Source organism: Ciona robusta, chromosome 5, assembly GCF_009617815.1.
Source record: "Ciona robusta chromosome 5, ASM961781v2".
In the NCBI taxonomy this organism is placed as follows: domain Eukaryota; kingdom Metazoa; phylum Chordata; class Ascidiacea; order Phlebobranchia; family Cionidae; genus Ciona; species Ciona robusta.
Genome location: NC_143239.1, coordinates 4063285 through 4089829, shown reverse-complemented (window position 1 = coordinate 4089829; position 26545 = coordinate 4063285). Strand labels below are relative to the sequence as shown.

Sequence of the window (26545 nt, the reverse complement as noted above, 5' to 3'; positions counted from 1 at the left end):
CCTTATTCAGAAAGTGTGTCTTTATAATAATCTGCCGATCAACAAAGATATAAAACTAAGTAGTATTGATTGAACTGGAGGTTTTACTGCTTTTTTTAAACCGACACGTCTGCAAATTACTTGCGTCAGGAGGTTTCATGTTTTTTGTCTTATCGTCAAATTAAAGAGAAAGTTCATCAATAATAAATGAGATTAATTAGCATTTGCTTGTCCGTAATGATGTCTTTGCCTGCGCAAGGCATTTGATTTTAAGTACTATGGTTGACTGCTGCGTAGACGTATAAAAGTAGGTAAACAGATCGTATAATTACATTACACCACAAGGCGTCGGTAAACTATAACTTGGGTTCACAATAAACTCGTATAAATGTAAATACAGTATATATATATATTCATTTATGTGTTTCGTTACACGCGGTTGCCATTTTTTTATAACCAATTAATCTTCGTGTATTTAGCGATATAACTGATGCTACTAATTGTTACAGTACAAAAGATACAGGCGCCTAACATTCAAAAAAACAAAATTAAAATAAAACACCAAACGATGTATAATGTACAACCGTTACCCATCTCGGCGTGTGGTATGTTTAGCCACATATATAATCTATGCACAAAATACAACCTGTTAGTCTTCGTTGTCATGCCCTTTCTACGCCTACGAATCCAAGAATAAAGCATTTTGTGATTAGGCAAAACCCGCCGAAAATTTGGTGATTTCGAACCTGCTTTAGCAATGAAGGAATATAAGAAGTTTGTTGGAGCGCCTAAAGCAATGCGCTAATTCGGCATGGCTTTTGGCAGAAACCGATCTACACCAGAGTCCTTATAGTCCTTACGCAAACCAAAACAGACTCCGTATTGATGCATTTGTTTGTAAAATTAACGATCAGTTTTATTCAATTTTTTCAGCAACATCCCGGTTAAACACCATAAAATTCTAATTGTTTAAGTAACAAAGTGTAGATAAATAATGTTTATGTATTTTCGATCAAAGCCACATTAAAACCAAAGAGATTGGTTTTAATCTCTTTGCTAAAACGTAAATCACCGATCGATAGGGGAGAAAAATGTACGAAAAGCGTGACGTAGTGGGTTTCAAGTTAGGGGAATATCAAATCATAAACATTTTGCAGATTTCTCTGTTTCCGGTTGTTTTGTTGAAAGTTGTTTTTATTTTTGCGCGTTGTTGTTTTATTTTTTTGTAACACTCTTTTCCAAAACTGCAAAATATTAATATAATAATATCCGTTACTTTTTTATGTTTAAATCCGCTGCTGTAGTTTGATTATAATTACGAACTACGGGTCAAAAATTGTTTGGTAATTTTAGATAATTTATAATATTTGTAGACGCTTATAAACTATCAATACATAAGATACAAAAACCTATGATAACTTTTAAGTTCTTTTATATATGTAAATGGCATAAACTTTACTTTTAATGTATTATGTGTGAAACCTTTTACACTTACGCTACGAACGCTTTTTTAACACATGCAGATTACCTCATTGTGCATTTTGTCCGTAATCATCTTAACTGAACATAAACGAAATTGTAAAAAATTTTTTATTGTTGTTTCCTACAGATACTGTTTCCAATACAAGTCCTATGTACTAAAATCGGATATATATTATACCTCAAGTTTATAAATTTAAGTTGCTGAGGACGAGGCTTTTAATCATCTTGCTATATTACTGGTAACATTTGAACCGCCACTAAAAGCATCTTATCTTACTTTTAATGCTGAAATATGGATTCTGAGTAAGTTATTTGACACTAGGCCCTATATTATTTTAACATTTAAACATATATAATATATATATATATATATACAATACTTTTGGTTTTAATTAAATATGTATATTTAATTTGCTTATCAAAATGTTGCCTATAAACTATACACACATGTTTACACGTTTTAAAAAGTATATTTTTTTGCCAGTTAGAACTTAAAACGACTTACCGATGCATTACTGACTTTTCGCATCTGTTTTGAATATAACTAATTTGAATTATTACTGTTGTTATTATAAGCCTGCAATATGAGGTAATGTCATGAACTTTTGTCACTGCTCATTCATACGATACAGGATACCAGCAATTAAATGGCAGACTTAAAATATTGGGCACGTGTTAAAATATTTGATTGATGTTTCACGTAATGACAGACTGCGCATGATTCTTAATGATCATGCATTCGTTATTTAGTTGGTTATATTTATTACTAGCAGTTAGAGTGTGGGTGTTTGCGGCAAAATTATCTAGCGCATTTTAAGATTTTTTTCTGATTTTTAGCAAAGGACTTGACGATATGTCGCAGAAGGAAAAGGAAAAGTTTGCGCGGGAAAACCACTCAGAAATTGAGAGGAGAAGACGGAATAAAATGACGGCTTATATAACTGAGTTGTCTGACATGGTGCCCACATGCAGTGCACTTGCAAGGTAAAGTTATGTGTAATGTTTTTTAACTTTCTTGTACTGGTGTATGTTTTATTTGATGTTTTTTTTTGTCGCAGAATATTTTTTTGCACCGGAAAAGTAAGATGCATAAGATTATATAACTCTTTTTGTACTGGCGTGTGTTTTATTTAAAGTTCTTTGTCATCTTAGAATAAAAGATTATAACTTCACAAAACATTTAGATGTAAAATAGTTTTTTGGTGATTTTACACAAAATCATATTTTTATTTAATATTTTACATTTGTAGGAAACCTGATAAGTTGACAATACTGCGAATGGCTGTGTCTCATATGAAACAATTACGAGGAGCTATGGGTGGGGGTGTAGAAAACAATTATAAACCATCATTTCTAACTGACCAGGTAGTAACACCTTGTCTATTCTATGTGGGTCCTGCAGCGGGGCATGCCATGGGTACTAGAATTTATGACAGGATTTGCCCCACTGGAAACTTAATAAATTACTGGTTATATAGTAAGTTAAAACCCTGTGGAAAGTAGTGCAAAAGTGGAAGTGTAGTATGCTCCTTTTTAAACAGAAACTACTAACTACACTACTACAGTACTCGGATTTTTCGTTGTAGCCTAATTGTTCTTTTTAACTGTTCAAACAACAGGTTTAAACTCTTTCAAAGGTCATTTAAAATGCAAGCTTTCCGTGTGTCTAAATTTAAACATAAGTTTACTAATTACAGTACATGGATATTTGTTCTTGTTTTTGTTGTTGTTGTTTGTAACTTATTTGTCTTTGATTCAACAGGAGTTAAAACATCTTGTGCTTGAAGCTGCTGACGGTTTCTTATTTGTGACAGCATGCGATTCAAGTCAAGTTGTGTATGTTTCGGACACTGTAACAGCTGTTCTTAACCAGGTTAGTAAAGTAGTGTATTATATCTTGAATGAAAACTATGTATATAGAGAGTAAATCACTTGCTAAAGAAACGAACACTTTTTTTTAAGAAATATTATTCTTAATTATTTTTGATAGGTAGGAAAGAAAACAGTAATTTTTTACTTTTTCCTCTTTTTTAGTTTAAAGTTGACATTCTCTTTAAGTTTTGTTTTACTACTGTGTGTGTATATAAATGCATTTATTCACTTGAATCAAATTTCTTAAGGTTATCATTTGGTTGAACTAAATTGCTATAATCAGTATAATGATCACAAAAGGTTGAACAACGAATACAATTTAAATATTGTATTTATATTAAAACACTTATTATTAAGAACAATCACTATGTTCGGTTAAAACTTTATAAAAAATCCACATTTGTATAAAAAATCTTGTAAAATTTTATAGCTTGGGCTAATTGAGTATGTTGAATACTGTATTGGGGTGACATGAAAATCCAGAAATATAAATATTAGAAAAAATAATCCTTAAAATACCATTAAAGTTATGCCACTGGTTAAAATTCACAGTTGTATTTATTAAGTTGTGAATAATGGTATCCTGCTACCCTGACAACAATGTGTTTAGTGTTTACATATGTAATAAATTTTCGCACACTATGCAGCTATATTATATTTACATACTTAACAACAGGCACATTCTGATTGGAATAACCATCTTTTATATGATCTCGTACATCCTGATGATGTTGAAAAAGTAAAAGAACAACTATGTATATCTGATACACAGAATACAGGTAAGTTTACAAATTGCTACTACCAATTGTTTAATGCTACTTCCTGTATCTTTTCAGGACAAATTGCTTTTGGGAAAAAATAACTTTTTAAAATTTAAGTAAAACCTATGACCCTTCTTGCTGACTTTTTATAATGTATTATACCTTCTAATAAAACATAGTCAATAACTGTTTTCACATGACATATACAATGCTGTTCTAACATAGCATAGGCATATACAATGCTGTTCTAACATGATAAATCTAATACTGTTTTCACATTGCATATCTATGCTGTTCTCATTCTCACATGGTATAGTTATAGACTATCTATACAATACTATTCACATATCATTATTCCCAGGCCGAATACTTGATTTAAAGACAGGCACAGTGAAAAAGGAAGGCCAGCAAAGTTCAGTTCGTATGTGCATGGGGTCTAGACGTGCATTCATATGTAGAATGAGGTGTGGAAAGTCCCAGATCAATCATATGTCTTCAGCACGTCATTTTCGGGGCATGTAAGTACATGCGTATTTATGGATGCCAAACCCGGGGCAGCAAAGTGGCATTTTTGTGCAGTGCATTATTCAGTGAAAAGGACAACCAATAAGTTGGTTGATTTTAAAGAAATGTAAATCTAATGAAACTATTCCTGCTTCTCCTGCATTTCAAAATGTTTAGTGCATTTGTGGGCTTCAGTACTTTTTAGCTCTTTAAATTTTGTGCTGATATCCGAATAAATAAGTTTGTATTATTAAACAAAATATGACAAGCTCTTTTGTTACTTTTTACACAAAAGGTGTGTGAAGAAAAAAATCTTTTTTTTATTAAATATTTATATTTTATCAATTTGTATTCCCCACTTCTCAGTTTTACTTGACAGTAAGCATGAGGTACCTAAAAAAACACATAAAAACCAAAACTCTTATTCATAGGAACACACTAGGATCACCAGACGACACTAAAAACCGGTACGCAGTCACCCATGTAACCGGTTTCATCCGGTCGTGGCCACCTGCTGGGTTTGGTGCCGATGGTCAAGGAGATAATATGGATGATGTAACAATGGGTGGAGGTGGTGGGGGGGCAGGAAACTACTGTTTGGTTGCAGTGGCAAGATTACAGGTTTTTTGCTTTTTTAAGTATTGTTTTAACTAGCTATAGACTATACTAGCCATATACTGTATAAGCTGTACTTGTATTATGCCTATTACAGTAAAAATTTGGCTAACCGACATTTTAATGTCCTATTCAAGTCATTTTCCTCAGGTTAAAATTGTTGGTTAGCCAAAAGCTAAAGTATACTGCATTTGCCACATTAATCACACATGTCACCCTAGATTTTACTCAAAGAATAAAAAAAATATGTGATGCCTATGTACTAATACAAACGAATTTTTTTGTAGAAACTTGAAATTTTTGTTGCCTATTTGTGCCAAGACATTAATAACGAACACCATTTTTATCTTGATACCCATTGGTCTATTTACCATATTGATTAGTTTTTCATAAATTAAATCAGCTATCAGTTAAGCTTTTGGTGTAAGAGAACCACATATCGTAGGTTGTGTTAAAACAACTAAAAAAGCAGAATTATATATATATATATAATCTTTAAATCTTATCAAAAATTGATAAAAACGTAATTAGAAAATATGGCATGCTATATGGTAAATATATTCATCTTACCCCACAGTACTATGTTTTAATGAATCTACATATGTAACATTACATTAAATATCTAATATACAACATTACATTAAATGTCTACATTACATATTTTTTCCTACATGTTTACAATGCCTAAATCTTACAGTTTATTTTAACTGCCAAACCATAAACCCCTCTGGGCAAAGTCTGTTTGTTTATTTTGTATTTCTTCCACCAAGTTGTCTATGTTTACATAAAGAGCGTGTTACATTTTTTACACTGAAATGCTTTTTTTGGCATGTTACCCAATCAAACAAAAAAATTTACTCTAAAAAAAAGTTTTTTTTTTCTTTGAATTTTATAAAAATAAAACTTGACAATTTATGTAAAAAGGTATTTTTTAATTATTTTTATTTTTTTTTTAAATAAAACATTTATCCAGATGACCAGCCACCCCACATTTAACGAGGTGAATTCAAACCAAGAGGATACAGAGTTTGTATCAAGACATGGGTGCGATGGAACTTTTACTTTTGTTGATCTTCGTGTGTCAAATGTACTTGGTTACCAACCACAGGTGTGGATTTACTTTTAACTTTTTTGTGTTTTTTTTAATGTTTTTTGGAGTTTTTTGTTTATAAGAGTTTATTGGCCTATAATTAGTGTTCATAGGCTTCTAACTTCTAAAAAATTTCTCTTTTAATCCTGATGTTGCTTTGCTTGTATCGTTTTATGAATAAATACTTTACAAAAATAACTGCAAAACATGATTGAATCTTAAAATGTACAGTTTCGTTTTATTTTCTTTTATGCATTTATACTAGTACTCATGCATACCAAACTTTTTTGTATAGTACATACCCTGCACCCCCCATTTTATTTCTTTATTAACAAGTACTTATATTAATTTGCCAATGTTTATGTATGTCCTGTAAAACCAAAACTTAACTGGTATATTCAATTTCAACTTTTCCTCTCAGGATCTCCTGATGAAACTTCCATCTGAGTTCTATCATCCTGATGACATTGAACACATGAAAGAAAGTTTCAAACAAGTTATTGTAATGAAGGGACAGGTATGTATGCATGTATGTTGTGTAGCATAACTGTAACTACATCTAAGCTTATATAACTTGACAGTTGGCATGAGGTGCAAACACATAATGTGTTTTCACTGTGTAATATGGGGTTATATGTCAATTCTGGCCTAAATCTCAGGTCTCAAGGACCTAACATAGAATAGAAATTGTGTAATATACTTTTCTTGATTCACTGACATTATGTGTTTAAAAAATAAACACATTTTGCTTTGTGCGTAAAACAACCCCTATGTTATAACATACTCATTAAAATATACACTATAAAAGTCTACATTATAAAAAATCAAATCATTTTTTTACGAATTGTAAAAAAACAAAAAAATTTTACATTTTGCAAAAAGAGTTGTTGTAAACAAACAAAGAACTCACAAAGTGTTTTTCTGCAGGTAATATCCATGATGTACAGGTTCAGGGCCCAATCAGGGGATTACATTTGGCTACGAACGAGTTCATTTGCTTTCCAGAATCCTTACAATAATGAAATTGAATATGTTGTCTCAACAAATACTTCAATCAAGTGAGTTATTCAAGTTTTTTAACATACAGAAAAAATTTAGACATAATGCACAAGAAAAAAAGCATGTTAAAATGAACTTTTAAAACAAAATAAGCAGGTTTTTTTAAGGAGCCACATTTAGTAAAAATTAATTATTTATTATCATATTCTCTTGACTAAATGAAAGATTTTGCATAAGAGAGTGACAATGCTATTAAGGCGAAAAATATAGATTTTATTGTACAATTAGTGGGACTAAATTTTTGTCTGTTACGTTTTCGTAGCACCAGATCCAGACTTTAAAAGAGCGTTTTTAATTGTTAACAAAGGATTAAGAAAAATATGTGCTAGACAGTACTAAATAAAAGCTTTTTTGTAGTGTTATGTAAAACCACAGAAAAAAAACTGAAAAAGCCTTTTTTACATACATTCTGGCCATAATATGCCATCACTTAAATATAACACCAGTGTTGTAACTTTATTACAGACAACCAACTGCTGAACACCAAATTGAAGCAATGCCCGAACAAAAGATGATTTACAATCAACCGGAACCTGTACCTGAAGTCACACAACATCATGCTCAACCTTATGCCATACAAGGTAGCTTCATACTTGCGTGGCGGGGTAACATAGTGTATAACACGGGTGTTCTGTTTCATACACCTCGTGCCCGCTTAGGAGTTACCATGTTTGTCACTTTATGGCAAATTTTTTTTAATGTATGAATAGAATTTAGATAATTTATATAGGTAGTTCCACTTGGTTTGAACAAGTTAAATATACCTATAAAAATATATTCGATAGTCTGGAAAATAAAAGTGAAAGCATGTTTTCTTTCCAGAGCCTTCTTCAGTAGAGATGAACTACTCACCACAAAACGTAAGACAATTGTCTGTATAAAAAAAATACATTTTCAGCTTAAAAAAACATTTAAACCAAAGTCACCCCTGTTTTATTTTGCACACCTGTTTTTTAGAAAAACAATATTAAAACTATCTGTTCAAAACACACCAGTTTTCATTTTACAACAAAAACACATTGAATATCGGCATGTCACAACTTTTATTAAAGTTTTTATTTTTTTGACTTTAGTTCAGCGCAAGTAGTCAACAAGCATGGAGTCACGCACCGGTTGCAACTTCACAAGCAGAGTTTCACCAACAACCTGTCCCTGAACGATTCCCCGCTAATATTGGTTAGTTTACAATACATTGTATATTGTGTAGAATATTGGTTAGTTTTCCATATATTGTATATTATGTATGGTAGGGCATGCCAGAGGCTCTAGTATTAAAACCAGATTAAGCTTCTTTTTTTCTCAATCCAAATTTTTTAAAAAAGTGTAATAAACATTTTTAAAAAAATAACAAATTCAAAAAAAATCTTTTATAACAAAAATTTTTTATATTTTGCCTTTAACCAAGTGACCTGACTGTAATAAATTTGACCATATACCATTTTTTGATTTTAAGTATGATCTGAAATTCCTAGTACCTAACCTCCTTTTAACTTACCAGGCCAAGTGAGTGTTCCATACACAGGGTCACCATATGAGAACCCCACAGTACCCATGTATGGAACGAACCCACCCCTGCAAGCAGGACGTGAACCATATACTCAAGTAAGTACATGCACGCTGGTTGTGTTTAGGTAACTAAAATTTAAAAAAATATATAATGATTTTAAAGAGCATGTCAAAACACAATTCTTAACAAAATCTTTACTTTAGAAAAAAATTGTATTTTTTAAAAATTTAAATAGTAGATCACACTGTTGTAATGTGAGCACATAAATGAAATTAGCTTAAATACTTAACTTGTTTAAAAATTATATATTAATTAGACAATTTAGCTTCCAAAAGCTTAATTTCATTTGTAAGTCTGAAAAATATCTTTTGGCATTTTTTACTAAAAACTAAAAATTGCCAAAATATAATATGCCTGACAGCATATAAATTTATTCATTTTCGATATTTGAATGAATGTGAACTCAGGGTTTGAGGCAGGTGTGTGTAACCAAATATATTTAACCTATTTTTTACCAGGAATCCATGATCCCAATGGTAGATCCAACCAATGCAGCTTACGCACACAACGAGTACAATATTCCTATGTTTCCTCCATTTTCCGCTCCATAAAAAAAAATTGAAAAAATTATTTTGAAGCAATTTCTGGATGCAGTACTTTTTAATGGTTGACGCATAGGAAAAAAATCGCGTTATTTTTACATTTTATCCTGATTTTTATGAAATATTGTTGTTTTAAAAGGAATTGTAAATAAGAACTGCTCCAATGAACTGTTCCATTTTATTTTAGCAGCTTTGCACTTTAGTATTGAAAACTTGAACTTTTAGCGTTGAAAATTTGAACTTTTTTTTAATTTTAAATTGCCTGACACTAAATTGGATATATAAGCCCATACTCTGCACTCAAATTTTGATTTTTAATTTACCTAGTACGTTAAATGGTTGGGCTTCTTCCAATAGCAAAACACACGGCTGGATTTCAGACTTAACCCATTAAAAACACCCCAGAATCTCGTTAAATGAATTTAGGTTTACCAGAATGCCGATCTGATAGTTTAAGGCATTGTTTTTTTATTATTTTAGCGTATTATTTTCTGAGACACTTTAAGCGTAGCAGGCTGTAATCAAACTAATTGTTTTTTCATTTTAAACAACTACTGGTTCGAATTTTAATTTACAAACCCAGTCCTGTTTTTAGAGTACATTAGTGCCTCTGTATATTGTATTTGATGATTTATGTGCAAACGGCCAATTTAAAGCACATTGCACTTTCGCAAGCTTAAAAATGCATTGTGTTGAAAACTATGTACAAATATCGTGTTTTTTTGGCAGTGATAATAACTTTTTAATTTTTCATATGCATTTTTTGTTTTATTCTAAATAAGTGATGTCCTATGCTTAGCAGTTGGGGACACGAAATTCAGGCCAAAGTTGGCCTATTATCCTTTTTGTGTTGCTTATTTTTGTCTGGATAATCAGATATGTATATTGTGTCAAGAGATGTTTATACAGAACTATCATTGCCAATACATTCATAGTACAAGTTGCTTATCTGATGCAACAAGTCAGCAGAGCTGCTGAAAGTGGGAAATTAATAATAAAACTTGCACATAATATATTTGTTGCTTGCTTTATTATCTCGTGGCTAGAAAATGACAGTTGTTATACTCTGGGTGTTTTGTTTCATACACCTCATGTCAGCTTACGAGTTACTATGTGTGTTACTTTGTGGGTGAACTTATTTTTTTATGGCTGATAATTTGGAAAACCCATTAGTGACCACTGGGTTTGATCAATTACAGTTAAGTTTCTTGCCAAGGACATTTACACCCACAAACAGTAGCAGCGACAATCCTTGAACCCATTTTTTAAAACAAATCTTAAATGTTCAAAAGAAAAAAAGTGACATAACTTAAAATACCCCCAAACACAAAATATTTGTAGGCAGATATTTCCATTGACATACATAAATATTCAACACTATCCTTTAAGAGGTCTGTACATGGTTTAATGTTATAATATTCTGCGAACCACACAAAAATAGAATACACGAATGAAACATTAACATTTAACTCAGAATTCCTTGTAAAGTTGTATCAACCTTCATCTGCTATACCATAATGATGTCTCTTCAGATGAAATATTGGTACAAAAAAATGACGTAATTTATCAAGAGCAATTCTAGCATTTTATCTGCTATAGCATCAAAATTAACCTTGCAAGATTTGATGTTTCTTAAATGTTTATACTTAATAAAAAAAAAAACAGCAGTTATCACAATAAGACGTATTCAGTATAAAATTTCACTGATTTATTTTAAGACTTACAGAGATTTAGGTGAAAGCAGAGTAAGTGTATAAACAATAAACATGTTTATGCATTTAAACAATAAACAATGTACAAAGTTTACATACAGACTCCAAGTGAGCAATCGCAATCTTAAAACAAAACCCATACGTTTACAATAGATTGGTTTATTTGTCACAATTTACAGCTTTTTGAACTATTCCAACATTTTTAGAGATTTTAAATCAAATGTACATTCCTGGAACAGAACCAGAGAAAACTTTGCTTCATTAGGACAACACACTCACTGGCAGGATTTGTTTACATAATAAGAAACATTAAGGCACACAATATGAATGACACTTATGCATACCTAATTGGCTTTGAACAAGAAAAAAAAGAGTAAAATTTGAAAAGACTAGAACGAGTTTTCTGAATTTTTCAAGTTACTGATTCAATTAACACACTAAGTACAGAGATATTTCAGCAGGCCTACATTCACACTGCGTTTTGCAAATATTCAAGAGAAAAAAAGGAAAAAAAGATAAAACCTAAGAATAATACGTGCACAATAATAGGAAACTGAAGTAATAATGTTCACAAGCAGTACCCGATGTTAGAGAAATTCCCGCCCTCAGTTTTTATCGTCCCTAACCCCGCCCTACCTATAGTTGCCGAAAAATCCCCCTTCTGCGGAGAGTGAGTTTTTTCGGAGAGATTCCCCGTGTTGCGAAACCTAACCCCCCCGCTGCAAGTGACAACAAGATTTTCCCCCTGGATGATTTGCGCCTGAAATTGCAAAAAAAATTAAAAACTGCCAACAATTTTGTAAATTCGTACGGGACCATTTGGTTAGAGCAATTCTCGTTAAAGTGTCTTGCCTAAAGACATTCACACCCACAATGGAGTCAATTTTAAATTGCCAATCTTACCCTTCTAGTTTAGTGGCAAGCGCTGTAACGACTGTGCCACCGCATCAGTAATATTTAGTTTAAAATGCTGTATTTTGGCCAAAGCTAATTTTTTATTACACTTTTTAGTTTTTTTATATTATATTAAATCCCAATATCTGCTAACCTGTAGGATATACCAAAAAAGAATTAAGAAATTTAATATCATTTCAGATCGCTTTAAAAACAAAATAAATAAAAAACTAAGAATCCAACACTTACGCTAAAACTTACGTTATAATTAAACTCCATAGTTTGCTAAAAGTCTTTCCTTTAAAGGCTGTGGAAATTGTTCAGAAAATCTTGTCCAAGTTTCTTCACCAACTTGGTCTTTGAAACCATGTAGGATCTACCAAAGTAGTTGGAAAAAATAGTCAGGCAAACTCGGTCCCAGAATTTTACAGATAACAAGTACCTTATGAAACATATCTTTTAGATCAGGTTTTGGTTGCACCCATGAAGCAACTGCGTCGCAAAAGAAGATGAAATCCTTTGGAAAAAATATTAAAACATTACAGTCATAAATTAAACTTTTAAATAAAAAAGAAAATAAATAGATACCAAAACACAATCACATACAAATATGACATTTTGAGTTATAGAAAAGCTAAAAAAAATTTAAAAAATAATTAAACACTGCATATAAAGTAGAATAAATCCTCAAAAACAGGTAAAAACAATTAAATAACAGGTTAAAAAAGGACATTCAAAGACGGCATTTTTAGTAATGAAGAAGAAAAAATACTTCGAAAAAAAACCTATTCCAGATAAAAGTTTTGATTCAAATTTTCTAATTTACCGGCACTATGCCGCCTGGATTGACACCTATCATGGCACAGATGCCACGGAAAGCCGAGTCCTTCTCTTCATTGTCACGAATGTTACGTAATGATGTACACCTGTAGGTGTCAAGTGTTAGAAAATAGAGGATTTGTACACGGTTACATAATAGATTTTTACACATTTATTGTTACATAATTTGTGGACATTTTAAGTTATTTAACATTAACATCATAAATTTCATCATTTTGATATAATTTGTAAACATTTCAAATTATTTAAAATAACCACTTGTAGTTACCATGGCCTTGTAAACTGTGGCATCGCTGGAGCTACATCATTAGGACAAACAAAACCAAGTCTACCGATAGTGATAGCTGTGAATGGAAAACTTTGGGTAAACAAGTCTTTAAAAAAGTGTGGCTCCAAAAGCTATAGATAATTGACATAAATATGGCCGCAAAAGGGTATCACGTTCGGTGCTGGATACTGGTACTATTAACTTTGTTAATGTCTTTGGGCAAGAAAATTGACGGAAATTGCTCCGACCCAGTCGTCACTGATGGGTTGTACTCTGGGTGTTGAGATAATGGGTTAACTCTGACCTAAATATCAAGCCTTGTATGACCTCAACCACATAGAACAGAATAAAAAAAAGGTTTAAAATTCTATATGACAACAGTTTTTTCAGAGTGTTTGTATCAATATGTAAACATTGTAGAGGTATACAGATAATGTAATGCAAACAATATACATTACCTGTATTTTCAAGCAGTGTTTTAGGAGTCCCTTGTTGGTTAATAATGGCAACCAGGGGTCCAAGCATGATGGATATAAATGGCTGCATTTCAGGACCTGAAATTAAGTTTAAGTTTTACAATAGAAGGTATAGTTTGGCATGTATCTTTAACTACCAGGCTGCACAAAAATTTTCGCTTAAGAAAATATGGTAGTGTAAAAATAAAGGATAAAAATATCTGAAACAATTTGTTTTTTAAGGAATTTAGGTTTTAGAGAAACTGATTCATTAGACATATGAATACATTAGAACAGTAGGTCTCAAAACAGAAAAATTCGTCACCTTTTTGCAACTTAGGGGGAGCGGTGGTTTTAGAATTATGAAGCTTTTTAAGTATACAGAGAAATACTAGAGCCTAAAGAGCTAACTAGTAACTACTATTACAGTTTAGTTTCTCTTTAGGACTTAGATTCAAACAATAATGTAAACAAGTTTTTAAACTAATTTTGTGGGGAAAATTAGATTTGAATATAGACAATGAGGTTCCACAGGAATAGGATAAAAAAGACTGGAAACCTCGCCTCAGAATTTGGAAATGTGAAACTAAACTGGTAGCGCTGTAAACCATAACAAACCTATACAAAGCCTAAATAGACTGCATATAAAAGTATCACATACATACCTAGTTGAATGGAGATTTCCCCGATAGCCCACGTTGCGTTGTTACACACAGATATCAAGTCAGGGTTAAGATTTTGTGCAAGTATTGGCATGAAGTCGCCAATATATTGTTTTACGTGTTGAAAGCAAGCTTTAGTGAGGTCGCCAAGTAATGCAAATGAGCTCTGTCGGACCTCTGCCATAGGGTCCTGGGTAAAAAAAAAGATAAGTTTAAATTTTTATTAAAAACGAACACAACTTATTTATTACATTTTTTTCATTCAAAGTTCACAATATTTAATATAATCCTGGGTGTAAAAGGATCAGTTACCAAACTTTCTAAATTAAAAATGTTATTAATTACAATACATACTTTATTTAGTTATTGTATTTTATGTAGTTAGTTGCAAAATTTACCAGAAAATTATTTTAAAATATTTAAAAAATCCAGATTTTTACTTTACAATTTCAAATTCCTAAAATACCTAAAAAAAACACACAATACACAATTTTTATTATTAGAATTCAAATTTTAAAAAACACAATACATACCCTCATGCATTCGTACATCAGTGCAAGTATGTTACTTGATTGCACCAGTTGTTCAATACCAGCACCCAACCCTTCAGCTAAACCACTCAATAGATCAAGTGCCACGATCATGAAGTCCTTGTCGGGTGGGTCAAATTTTTCTTGGTTTTGCATGTATGACTATAAAGTATAATTTAAATGTTGGATTTTTACCCTTTTTTATTGTAAAAAAGTAACTTAAAATAAAAATGTTTTTACGGTCTTTGTATTTTTGCACTTTAAGTAGTGCACAAAGTGTATTTTTTTAATAAAAAAAACATTTTTCAAAAAAAAGTAAAAGGGTATTTTAGTTACCAAAAAAATATATTTTATATCTGAAAAAGAGTGTCAGGATAATATGGCAACTTTCCATATAGAATAGAAACAAATAGATTAGGTGCAAACGTACCATGCTCTGTGTAAGAGTGTTTTGTACCAACCCCACACATCGACGAAACACAGGTTCACAGTAAGGTAGGAATCCACTTTGTAAAGCTGTTGCCACCGATGACAAGCACTGTAATAATAAGATGTATTTTTATAACTGTTTTAAATGTGGTTTTGTTATAGGGGGCAACATTTGTAAAGAGATAATCAGACAATACTTGTCTTGTTTTTTATGTAAATATTTTTTTATTAATTTAAAAACTGTAGAATTAAACAAAACTGTAAAACTAAATTCAAATTCGAATTTGCATCTATTTTAATACAGTTTTTTAAAATAGGTGTTTTAATGCTGTTCCTGCATTTTAAACAAGAAAAAAATACTAGAAATTTGTAAAAAAAACAAACAAATTATAACAAAATTAACTTTATTACATAATCTACATTTCCACACACCTCAAGCAAAGGGAAAAGGTCTTTGTCTTCATCACGTAAACTATTCCATTTCTCAATTAAAGGTGGCATTATCATTTGTATGTATTCAGGCTTGTTCATATGGTTGCCTACTGAATCTGCCAAGGTACCTTAGAACATACAATGGCAGATTATAAATATATTCTAATATTTTATAATAGCTTTGTATTTATTTAGCCAGAGGGCATAAGCTAACCACTCTTTATGTTATCTATGTAAAGCCTCAAAAAAGACCAACTCTGGGCTCTATATGAAGTCCCATATCGTGTCTCACTTTAGGACCTCACCCATATAGAATAAAAGTTTTTAAAATAATATTAAATGATTAAAAAAATGTTAAATTTTACCATTTATGTTTTAAAAGTTTGAACAATTTTTAGTATTTTAAAAACTATTGGCCTCGTTTACCAATTTAATGTATAAAATAGTCCCCAAAAATTATAAATTTAAATTGCAATTATGGTTTTAATTATCTAACCCTAAATTAAAAAAGTAAACCAGAATAATTGAGATTACTTCATACCTATTGCGTCATACAGAATGAGTAGATTTTTATGCTGATATTTATTGAAAGCATAAACAAGAGTCTGTAATATGAAATGTAGATAAGGTACAAGTTCCGTACAAGCTTCTTCTTCCAGTGTTGCGAATGCACTGCAATGTAAAGGCAAGTTTAGAAAGTAAAATATAACTGGTAATACTGGAAAACTATTCTATATAAAAGATAGCAGCCACCATTTTAAGTCAAGTCGATTTTAGTGGTAGGTAAAATATAAGGCACGGCCACAAAAACATATAATGTTGTAAAACACAAATATTGTGTCATAAAAAAATAAAAAGTTAAACAAATTTTAAACATACGAGTTTTTTATTATTACCTGGATATTAGTGAATCTACAATTCAAATAGTTTTACTAAATAATCCTAATATTATACGGTCATACCAATTTTAGGAATTAATATATACATTTATACCAAAAACAACAATTAACATTGTAAAATAATGCTAATTAACAAGAGTTAATATTATACAGTAAATCTAAATAATAGGATTTATCTTCCTACAATATTACCGATTAACAAGAGTTAATATTGTAAATTTATACCAAGTGACAATAGTTAATTAGTTAATTTATATAGTAGGGTAGGGGAAGACGGGACACCTTTAGGACATAATATCCAAATATCCGGATCATGTTTTAAACAACTACTAATGGTCAATGGTAGTTGTGAGGATATGGTTTTATAATTCTTTGAATGTTCTTTGTTTACTACTAAATGAGACGAAAAATAGAATAAAAGATGTCCCATCTTTCCCCACCTTACTATATTGTACAGTATTAATAACTGTAATTCACACGATTTAACATTTTAAAGTAATAAACTAAAACCACCCCCAATGTTTTAAAAATAAATAAAGTATAGTTTCAAACAAACCTGCATGCAGCCTCCTGTACCCTCTTATTTGAATCCAACACCCTTTTAAGAAGTTCGTTCATTAATGGTTTAAGGTAAGCATCATGTCCATTCTGTTGGGATTGAGTTACTATCCAGTGTGCGTACCTGAAATAAAAGGGAATGTAAAAAATGTTTTAATACAAACATAAATAATATTGTGGCTTTCAAGCTTACTAATTTGTTACTATCCAGTGTGCGTATCTAAAAATTGGGATTGGGTAACTAACTATTCAGTGTATGAAATAAAAGCGATGAAATTTTCAAAAGAGACATAAGATTGTGGCTTTCGAGCTTACTAAATTATAAATACAAATTTTTTGGTTGGAAACAATTAAGAGAGTCACTTTTTCTGTTAAGAAGTCAATACTTTCATGTATTTAACAAACTGTCTTCACTTGTTAAGTTAGTATTCAGTATTAGGTTTTTTAAAATTAAAATTAAAATTACCATTTTATGCACATAAATCATTTATTTCCCTAACTTTTGTGCCAGACAAATACAATTTCTTAAAAAAAAGTATTTATTTTACTGTTTTGTACGAATAACTTGCGCATTTGCAATTTTAAGAACATTTGTTTTTACTTTGACTGTCCTACTTGTATACTATTTATTACCAAAATTTTTAGGTTGATTTAAAAAGGTTGGAACAGTTATAGATACTTTTACCTGGATAATGTCCAACATGTAATGGATCTAACAAGAGCTTTTTTATCATTCAACGTCTCAGTAAGGAAGGGAACCAACTTTGGCAAATGAGGTAACATGCCATTCATACAACCTGGAAAAATATTTGAGCTTTTTTAACATGGCTATTCAGAGGTGTAAAGACAGACAAATCATTGCTAAAAAAAAAGTTTTAAAATTTATACAACCTGGAAAATATTTAAGTTTTAATCTCAAAGGTGTAATGGCAGACAAAACATTGCTTTTTATTTAAAATATAAGTACAACTCATGTTTCCAGAAAATTATTTCTCGGAATAAATTAGACAAACATATAGTACTATTACTTGGTGTAGTTATGCAGATTACAAGTTACAACCATTCATAAAATCAGGGAAAAATATTTAATCTAAAACGTGTGAAGACAGACAAAACATTGTATAAAAAATCAAGTTCAACATAATGAACATATACTTCTGGAAAACCAGCTTCCAAATTAAATATGTAGAATGTACATTACTATTACTACGTGTAGCAGGAGTTCCACTTACAACAAAACCGTGAATTATGGTAAATATGTGACTAAACAACCATCAAAAAAAATTTACAGAAAATATTTCACGAACGCTAAATTAGCCCCTGACCAAGTAAAATAAGGGTGGTTCAGAGGTAACCCCTAAACCCTTTTTCAAAAAAAATAAAAATACATCAGTGACAACAGCATCTGAGTTGAAATTAACAAACATACCTTCAGCTATTGCCCCAAGTACAAGGATGCCAGATTCACGATTCACCCACTGTTGGTGGAAGAGAAGTTCGTTCAGTTTTTCCAGCACATTAGGAAGAAGGTCGTCGTGAAAAACATTTGCTAACACATCAAGACCAGCAGCCGAACATTTTCCTGGAAAATTTGGAAAAACTGATTTAAAACAAATCTTTTTTTTAAGATGTTTTTTTCGCCAGAATTTTATAGGTTAGGCTACTGTTTTTACAACTTCTTACAATAGTAACATATTTTTCAAAAAATTTAAAAAGTTAAACACAAAAACTTAACCAAACCATTTTTATATATTTTTTGATACCCCTAAAAGAAAAGTGTCATGTTATGCCTGCTTTTCACACATGTGATTAATTCTGTACATACACAGTCTACACATCTAAAATACATTTTTAAAAATCTTACTTAGATTCCAATCTGATAGTGAATCATCATCATCAAGTCCATCGTCATCCTCCTCTTCGCATGCTGCCTCCTAGTTGACAAAAATAACTCGTGAAAAATAATCCACTGCTTTCAAAAAAATACGTTTTTTTATTTTAGAAAATTTATTAACACAATTACGCGATGCTATTCAGTTAGGTTTATATTATTTGATTAAATTACAACTAAATGCATTTAAATATTGTAAATGGTTACCAAAAGACACTAACAACATTAGCAGTACTATTTTATTAAAAAAATTATTAGTTCCTTTTTAAACCTAAATCCAATTTTTTTAGTAATAATTATTTTGTCCAAAAAAAGATTATTCAGTGCAACAGGTACAGTAGCAGTTACAATGGCTCGTACATAGTCTCTTGTTTTTCCTTTGTATGTTACTTTGTGGGTGATTATTTTTTGGGATTTGACTTTGAGCATACCTGATTCTGTGCATCATTCTGCATACTGTGGACTTTTGATTTATGAAATCTTGGTCTGATGTCTTCTTCTTTATCTGGGATCATCTCATCTTCTTCTATATCTCCCTGTGGTTAGAAACAATAAGCTGTAGTATTGCATATAGCAGTTACATTCTTTTTTTTATAAAATTCCTGGTGACGTTGTTAAAATGCTGTTGGACTTATAAAGGAAAAGTTTTGAAAGGAAAGATTAGATATGGCAAATGTAAAAAAAGGAAAGATTATTGCCGATGGAAAATGTAATATACTTTTGATATGCTTGTTTGTATAAACATCAGGGTAAAAGCTGGGCTAAAAAGTGGGGTATAAAAACGTAGGAATTTTTTCAAACCATAAAGAATAACATTGACAGATAATAAACTGAAAAAACGATACAAAACCAGTTTAATTTTCTGATGCTGTATAGGACTCACCTTGAGTAAAATGACGTCCACTTCAGAATATTTCATTCCATTTATTAAAATCGGGATTAACCTAAAAAAAGATTTTTTTCGTTTAACAGTGAGAAAAAATATTTGATAAAAATGAGTAAACTAGTTTTTTATTTTTTATTGATAGTAACATGCTACAGCAAAAAAAGGTAGTACTTTCATACTCGATAAAAATAAACTCCTGGCATACCTAGGTAAAAAAGGGGGTAGAATCTGTTTACATTCAACAGTTTGTTCAGCAAGAGTCAACCAGAACTCACAAGCTTCTAATGCGACTGATTCATCATCATCTTGTGTACGTAGGAGCATGTACTGGAAAATTAAAAATTGTAAACAGAACACAAACCTTTGCTGGCAAGCACTTTAATAAAAATTTATATATATACTTCCCTCACCCTACTATATACATATACATCTTAAGATTTTCTATTAAATTTTTTTTCCATTGGATATTCTGTGCAGGTTGCCTGGCAGCAACATTCATTTGTGTATGGAGTAGGGCAACTGTTTTTAAATTATCACTGATTTTCTTCGACTAAATCAACTTAAAATATTTCTCTCAAAATAATTGTGATTAATTTACCTAAACAAAGACCAGTACCAAATTCGACCACGCCAATTTAAACAAAAGGGATATTATAAAATGTTCTCATCAAATATTTATACAGTAGTTAACAGGCAAATATATGGACATTATAACACTTACTTCTATTATATTACTCATATGAGGCTTGAGCTTATCCATTCTAACTTCTTGCAGCATCACTAAAGCTCTACAGACATTTTTCCGAACTTCAACATTTTCGTCGTTGGCCAAAGTGAATAAACCCTGTAAAATTTGGATTTATGTTTATAATGAATTTTTGAAATATTTCAATTTTTTTTAGACTTTTTGTTGGCGTTTTGAAAAAAAAATTCACAAATTATGTATGTGCTGCAGGAATTGTCAATACTGAAAGTCAGTGTGTACGTGCTTGCATACATTCCAAACATAAAGTTTAAAAAGTTTCAATTTTTTAGACTGCTAAACTTACAGTGGCAATTTAAAGAAAAATTTACACAAATTAAAAAATATTAGTTGTAACAATTGTCCAGCACTGTGGCCCAGTGGTTATGAGCTTGTATATATTTTAAAGTCTGAAATTTTCAATATTTAATCTTTGAAATTTTTAATCAAAAACAAACGGAACATACAGAAATTACACGATTATACATTTATACTAGTGACTAGTGCTAAGTTTCCATTAATAAATCACTTAGCCTAATACGTATATTAATATATATATATCAGTATGTAAAGTGGTAGGCCTATATCAGTATATGTATTTATTTATCCTTACCTGAATAAAATCATCCACATGGTTCATTAAAGCTGGTGTTCGACCGATAATGAATTGGTTCACACAGGATATAGCATGAGATCTGGGGGTATGATAAATATAATAAAAATATGTAGAAAATTTACGTAAGAAAACAGTTTTCTAACCTCATTATAATAAGTCTTAACTGCATTAAAACATAACATACTTCGCAGACACAAGATACTTTGCATTTTTTACCATGTTTTACAGACTAGGGCAGGGAAAAAAGTACCCTGTTTTATCATGATGAATTTGATGGCATTAAATTAGATCAAATAACTGTAAATATAAGTTGGGAGTGTATATGAATGCTCACCTTATTTTGGGACTTGAGTGTTTGAAAAACTGTAAGAATTTAGGAATCATAACTTCCAGTGATTCCTGTAGTTGTGGCGAGTCTAATTGCTCGGAACAATCTTCACAAACTTTCTGTAGCGCGCCAAATGCACCCTGGAAAAAAATGGAAAATAATATATATATATATATATATAAAAAAAATTAAAAATATATTACTTTTTTTGTTTGTTTTTTTAGTTGTAATGAATTACATATAATATATTATTCTCAAATAGGTATAGATATAAGCAATAAACAACATTAAATGTTTTTAAATTTGAATTTCTTTGTAAATAGTAAATATTTAACTATTATGTAAACTGTAGAGTTTGTAAATTGACGTATGACAACTAAAGTGTTAAACACGACTGTGTGTTTTTATATGAAGGAAATATCAATACAATATCTCAAAAGGGGGTAAAATACCTAGTAAAGCTTACCAAATAATATTTTCTAAAGTTGAACTGTTTAAATAGATATTCGTAACAAATCCACCCACACAAACTTGTTAGTACTTTTCTCCATCTCAATTAAAATTTTCTATTTTGGTTTCTCCCAAACTATTGCCTATGGGTACTCGTTTCATTGATTTGTACCATAGCCCACTCAGCCCCACATGCTCTTTATATTATAACTAAACCTATTAATAAATGGACTGGAACCATCAAAAGACACACCTTAAAATCACTACAAAAACACTTACTTATCAAATTTGTCAAAAAGTTCAATTATCAAAAGTGGCAAATCACAGAAACGAAACAATTAATTTTAAATTTTAGAAATTAAGGCTAACTAAAGTTGGGGGTTAAACAAGTTTTAAGCATTTCTCCTTTGGTTGGAACAACTCTGGCTTAAATCCAAGGTCGTATAACAAGGACCATGGGCGACTAGAATACAAAATAAGCGGCAAGGAGCAAATTGCTTGTTATGGCATATTACCAATTCATACACAAATTATTGTCAAGAACTTTAGCCAGATAGAAAAAAATCATTACAATGTCAGCTTACAACACAAAAATTATTGTCTTGAACTTCACTCATATAGAAAAAAAATTTAATAGAACCTACTTCACATGTGTTGTAATTTTCAGAGTCGAGAAGTTGGCACAGTGTGGGTAGCAGATCTTGCCAGCTAACCAAGTCTCCTTTACAAGCTATGGTGGTAATAAGGATACCCACAGTGGCACGAATCAATGCAGAAGCATCGCCCACAGCTTTCAAGCATTCCTGTGAATACATAAAGTATTTATATTTAAATAATCAAATGAATTAGCAGCTCATGTAGTATAAAAACTATTTTTTATGCGTATATACCCTGAAAAAAAGGAGTAGTAGCCAGTATAAATATATAAACAATTTAATATCTTACAAACATTTATTGAAATAAACACCATACAGTACGGATAGTGCAATGATCAGTCTATTTCAAAAATAAAATTAAGTAATGTGACAAGAAAAATGTTTAGCTTTCATGGGCAAAAAGTTTAGTGTTTTAAAACTTATGGGTATCTTGACTTTACAAAAGTTAGGCGTCTATGAGCCTATCATGTTACTATATCCAATAGTTGACAATCTATAAGATACACCATTTAAGGACCGATGATAACTGTATTGAACTGCTATGTACACAGTAAAAGGTCACCGATGGTGTAAAACACAAATGTGTCTACAGGTGTGCCAGAGTTTAAAAAGGTTTAATTACCAACTAATTTGAATATAGATTTTTCTTTGTGAGAGGTTTCAGCCTATAATACTACACTTTTTAGGCGCTTAACTAAATATTACTTGATTTATGAGGTTTGTATATATATTATATATATTATGTTTATTAAAATAAAATACAAATAGACATATATATATAATATTATTTAGTATTAGTCTATATATATAAATATGTGTATATATATTTATCTATATTTTTTTTTATATGGAAGCGGGATAGGGTTTAGACTGTTTATAGAATGTTAATGTTAAAGTAAAATATATTGTAACTATATATATAATGAAAAATTACAGTTGAAATTAAATATAATGTGAAATTATGTGATACATATTTAATGTACACTGACCTGCTTTATAAACTCTGCAACATTCTGAGGGAAATTTGTGTAATGTGCTCTTACATTGTTTTTCAGGATAAGCCCAGCTAAAGATCTTGTTGGCTCATCTTAATTAAAATAATAGTATTAAAAGATATATAAATATATATAAATAATAAATTATATATATCTATATAGAACGTTTAAATGTATTTTTTTAATAAATGAAGAATAAACATTCGCTGAGTTTTCAATTAAACATGGTCAAGTCAGCATTAGATATTACCTGATATCAAATAAATCAAAATCAAAGTAGGATTTACAATAAAACTGAAATAAAAGTCATCATAAATCACATTTGCTGTGTGTCATAAATCTAGCTAGCTATAAGAATTTAACTCTTTACAGTTTACACTTTATTGTGAATTTTTGATATTATTATTAGTCCGATTGTCGCTATTGTTTCAGTGCAAATAGTCATTATGACATCATATGATGCTGTGTCAAGTAAAGTGGTTTTGTTTACATTTAAATTTCTCTCCAATATTGCTTAAACTTATACATGTTAAAAGTTTTTACTATTTGTTTTGACTAGTATTACTTACATTGTATGGACTAAAATAGTAAAATATACTTTATTTTGATTATAATACCAAACTCTTAGCAGCCAATCGCCAATGTCCCTATTTTTTTAATAACAGCTACATAGTTATCTGTATTCCATTATAGGTTAAGGTATATTTAAACATGTACTATCTGTTTTATTTATTTGTTAAAGGTACAATCTTGCATTCCAGATGGTGTTACTATTACATATACCTGGCAAGATAGGAAATAAATCAATAATAAGATGGCAAACAAATTTGTTTAATAGCATTAGTGCCACTCTTGGCTTTAAAAAATGAGCATAAAAACAACTTGTACTTTCTGTGAATTGTGTTTTGCATCTTAAAAGATAATAGCCTATTAAAGTAAATAATAAAAATGTAGCTTTAACATGATAAAGCTAAGAGGACGCCAGCAATATGTTAAATTTGATTATTTATTAAATTATTTAAAACACAACAAATACATCTGCATTGCAGCTGTCTAATTATTATGTACTGTATAAAGCAGCAAGCATAATCAGATTTGTTTAAATAAAAACGAATTAAATTCCCCAAAAATATTTTTTACTACACAAACAACTACTTAAAATTGTGTTTTTTTTAATTTGGGCAATTTTATTTTAACAACATCTCAATAAAGAAAAAATATTATTTTACCTTCAGTGGTTAGCTTTGTAAGAACAAATATCAAGTAGTTGTTGAAGTCAGGATACTGGTTCAATTGCTCCAATTTCTAAAAATAAATAACAATCACTCTTATTGGACGATAACAGGCAAAAAAGTTTAGGCCGTGGCGTAGTGGTTATCGCGCCTTCCTCTAACCCAGAGGTAATGGGTTCAAGGCTCGACGCTGCTACCATTGTGAGCATATATGTCCTTGGGCAAGACACCTAACAGCAATTGCTCCAACCCAGTCGTCACTAATGGGCTGTCTAAATCATCAGCAACACATAAAAAATACACACATACACGGTAACTAGTAAGCTGGAACGAGGTCTGACACGTATTATATCGACTGTCGTTTTCTGGCCACGTAAGGATAAAGCAAGTTACTTTCATTCAAAATTAAAATGAAAATTTCTTTAAACCCTTGGGCTAAATTTCAACCCACAAGCTTAGTTATGTTTTTGAAAGTATCAGTGTAACTTGTTTAACTTTAACGGCCAGGGCAACCACAGTCCTTATAACACATGTGGGCTGTTTCATATACCTCTTGTCTGCTAACCAGTTACAAGTTACAACTAATGTAACTTTGTAAACAATTTTTGTTTTTTAGTGTATTAAAACAATGTTTTTGATAGTATGGTTCTTGAACCTCTGGTTTTGGTAATCTAGCCGTAAACAAGCCGACTTTGACCTATTTCAAACACAACAATTGCTTATTATATTAATACATATATATATATTACTTTATAAAAAAGCCACTTTAAAAGAAAATTTAAAAATCACATAAAAACAATATTAACAAAATAGGCGTATATTTATAACAGAAGTTTCTTATATACCTGCTGCACCATACGCTGTATTTCTGTGTCTGGTGACTGCGATTCTTTTAGCAGTTGAATGATTTGGTCAAGGCCTGAAGTGTCAGGTTGCCAGGCCATTGTTTAATTTGTTTATAATACTGTTTGACAAAACTTCTATCTTATAAATGCAGCTTGAATTGAATATAAACATTTTATAAGATTACGAGTTGAAATTTAAAAAAAATAACACAAACAAATTATTGCTAGTCTGCATAGCATACACAATGAATATATAAACATATGTTTAATCATACAATATACAAATAAACAACAACAAAAACATTATATAGCCTATAATACATTGAACAGAAGTTATTTTTAAATTGCCCAACCATATTATACATTTATATATGTTTTTATACTTTTTAATATGTGTAAAGTACAAAGTACTATTCTGTTTAGACGCCCATGACACTTTAACATAAAATATATCCTCCCTCATACGACCCGGCGTTTTTTGACGGAACCGGTAACACGTGACTTGGGTACCAACAAAGCATGCCTTCTGATCCACAAAATAATACAAATTATTGTATATTACCATATACACACTTTAGGCCAAGTTTCAGTCCTTTAAAAAGAAGTTACGAATCTAGTATCTATTTATTTTATTGAATTTAAATGCAAATGAAACAGACACTTTACTTTCTTGTTTTTCAAAGAACAGACACCTCCTCAAGATTGCTGTGCGCAGTGAACCACGTCGCGTACAAGAGACAAAACATTTTTATAT

General features: G+C 30.6%; 2 protein-coding genes across 2 annotated transcripts; one reads left to right on the top strand and one right to left on the bottom strand.

Moving 5' to 3' along the window:
* The first annotated feature begins 925 nt into the window (after positions 1-925).
* On the top strand, positions 926-10486 carry LOC149735766 (aryl hydrocarbon receptor nuclear translocator-like). Its single transcript, XM_089877924.1, has 15 exons — positions 926-1764; positions 2299-2445; positions 2712-2826; positions 3224-3334; positions 4010-4112; positions 4456-4612; positions 5030-5219; positions 6187-6321; positions 6725-6820; positions 7231-7361; positions 7828-7943; positions 8185-8222; positions 8436-8538; positions 8861-8964; positions 9388-10486. Exons 1-15 carry the CDS (start codon positions 1754-1756, stop codon positions 9478-9480), a joined length of 1650 nt encoding a protein of 549 aa, XP_089734050.1. The 5' UTR covers positions 926-1753; the 3' UTR covers positions 9481-10486.
* Positions 10487-10854: 368 nt separating this feature from the next.
* Positions 10855-26487, bottom strand: LOC149735765 (transportin-1-like). The gene is made up of 25 exons (XM_089877909.1): positions 25792-26487; positions 24944-25019; positions 23709-23806; positions 22708-22866; positions 21620-21753; positions 21283-21364; positions 20649-20771; positions 20133-20254; positions 19925-19985; positions 19473-19577; positions 19015-19084; positions 18580-18732; positions 17836-17947; positions 17149-17274; positions 16235-16365; positions 15694-15821; positions 15263-15370; positions 14836-14994; positions 14306-14492; positions 13644-13739; positions 13186-13261; positions 12904-13003; positions 12520-12594; positions 12339-12453; positions 10855-11943 (listed from the first exon to the last, which is right to left on the bottom strand). Exons 1-24 carry the CDS (start codon positions 25888-25890, stop codon positions 12346-12348), a joined length of 2688 nt encoding a protein of 895 aa, XP_089734035.1. The 5' UTR covers positions 25891-26487; the 3' UTR covers positions 10855-11943; positions 12339-12345.
* Positions 26488-26545: the final 58 nt, after the last annotated feature.

What these genes read in the sequence shown, in the direction of transcription:
- LOC149735766 (XM_089877924.1), top strand. An exon ending in ACATGCAGTGCACTTGCAAG is followed by an intron (nt 2,446 to 2,711) that starts GTAAAGTTATGT and finishes TTACATTTGTAG; the next exon opens with GAAACCTGATAAGTTGACAA. An exon ending in GACGTGAACCATATACTCAA is followed by an intron (nt 8,965 to 9,387) that starts GTAAGTACATGC and finishes ATTTTTTACCAG; the next exon opens with GAATCCATGATCCCAATGGT.
- LOC149735765 (XM_089877909.1), bottom strand. Translation starts at nt 25,890, where the DNA reads ATGGCCTGGCAACCTGACACTTCAGGCCTTGACCAAATCATTCAACTG. An exon ending in TACAGCGTATGGTGCAGCAG is followed by an intron (nt 25,020 to 25,791) that starts GTATATAAGAAA and finishes ATTTATTTTTAG; the next exon opens with AAATTGGAGCAATTGAACCA. An exon ending in TTGCAGAGTTTATAAAGCAG is followed by an intron (nt 22,867 to 23,708) that starts GTCAGTGTACAT and finishes ATGTATTCACAG; the next exon opens with GAATGCTTGAAAGCTGTGGG.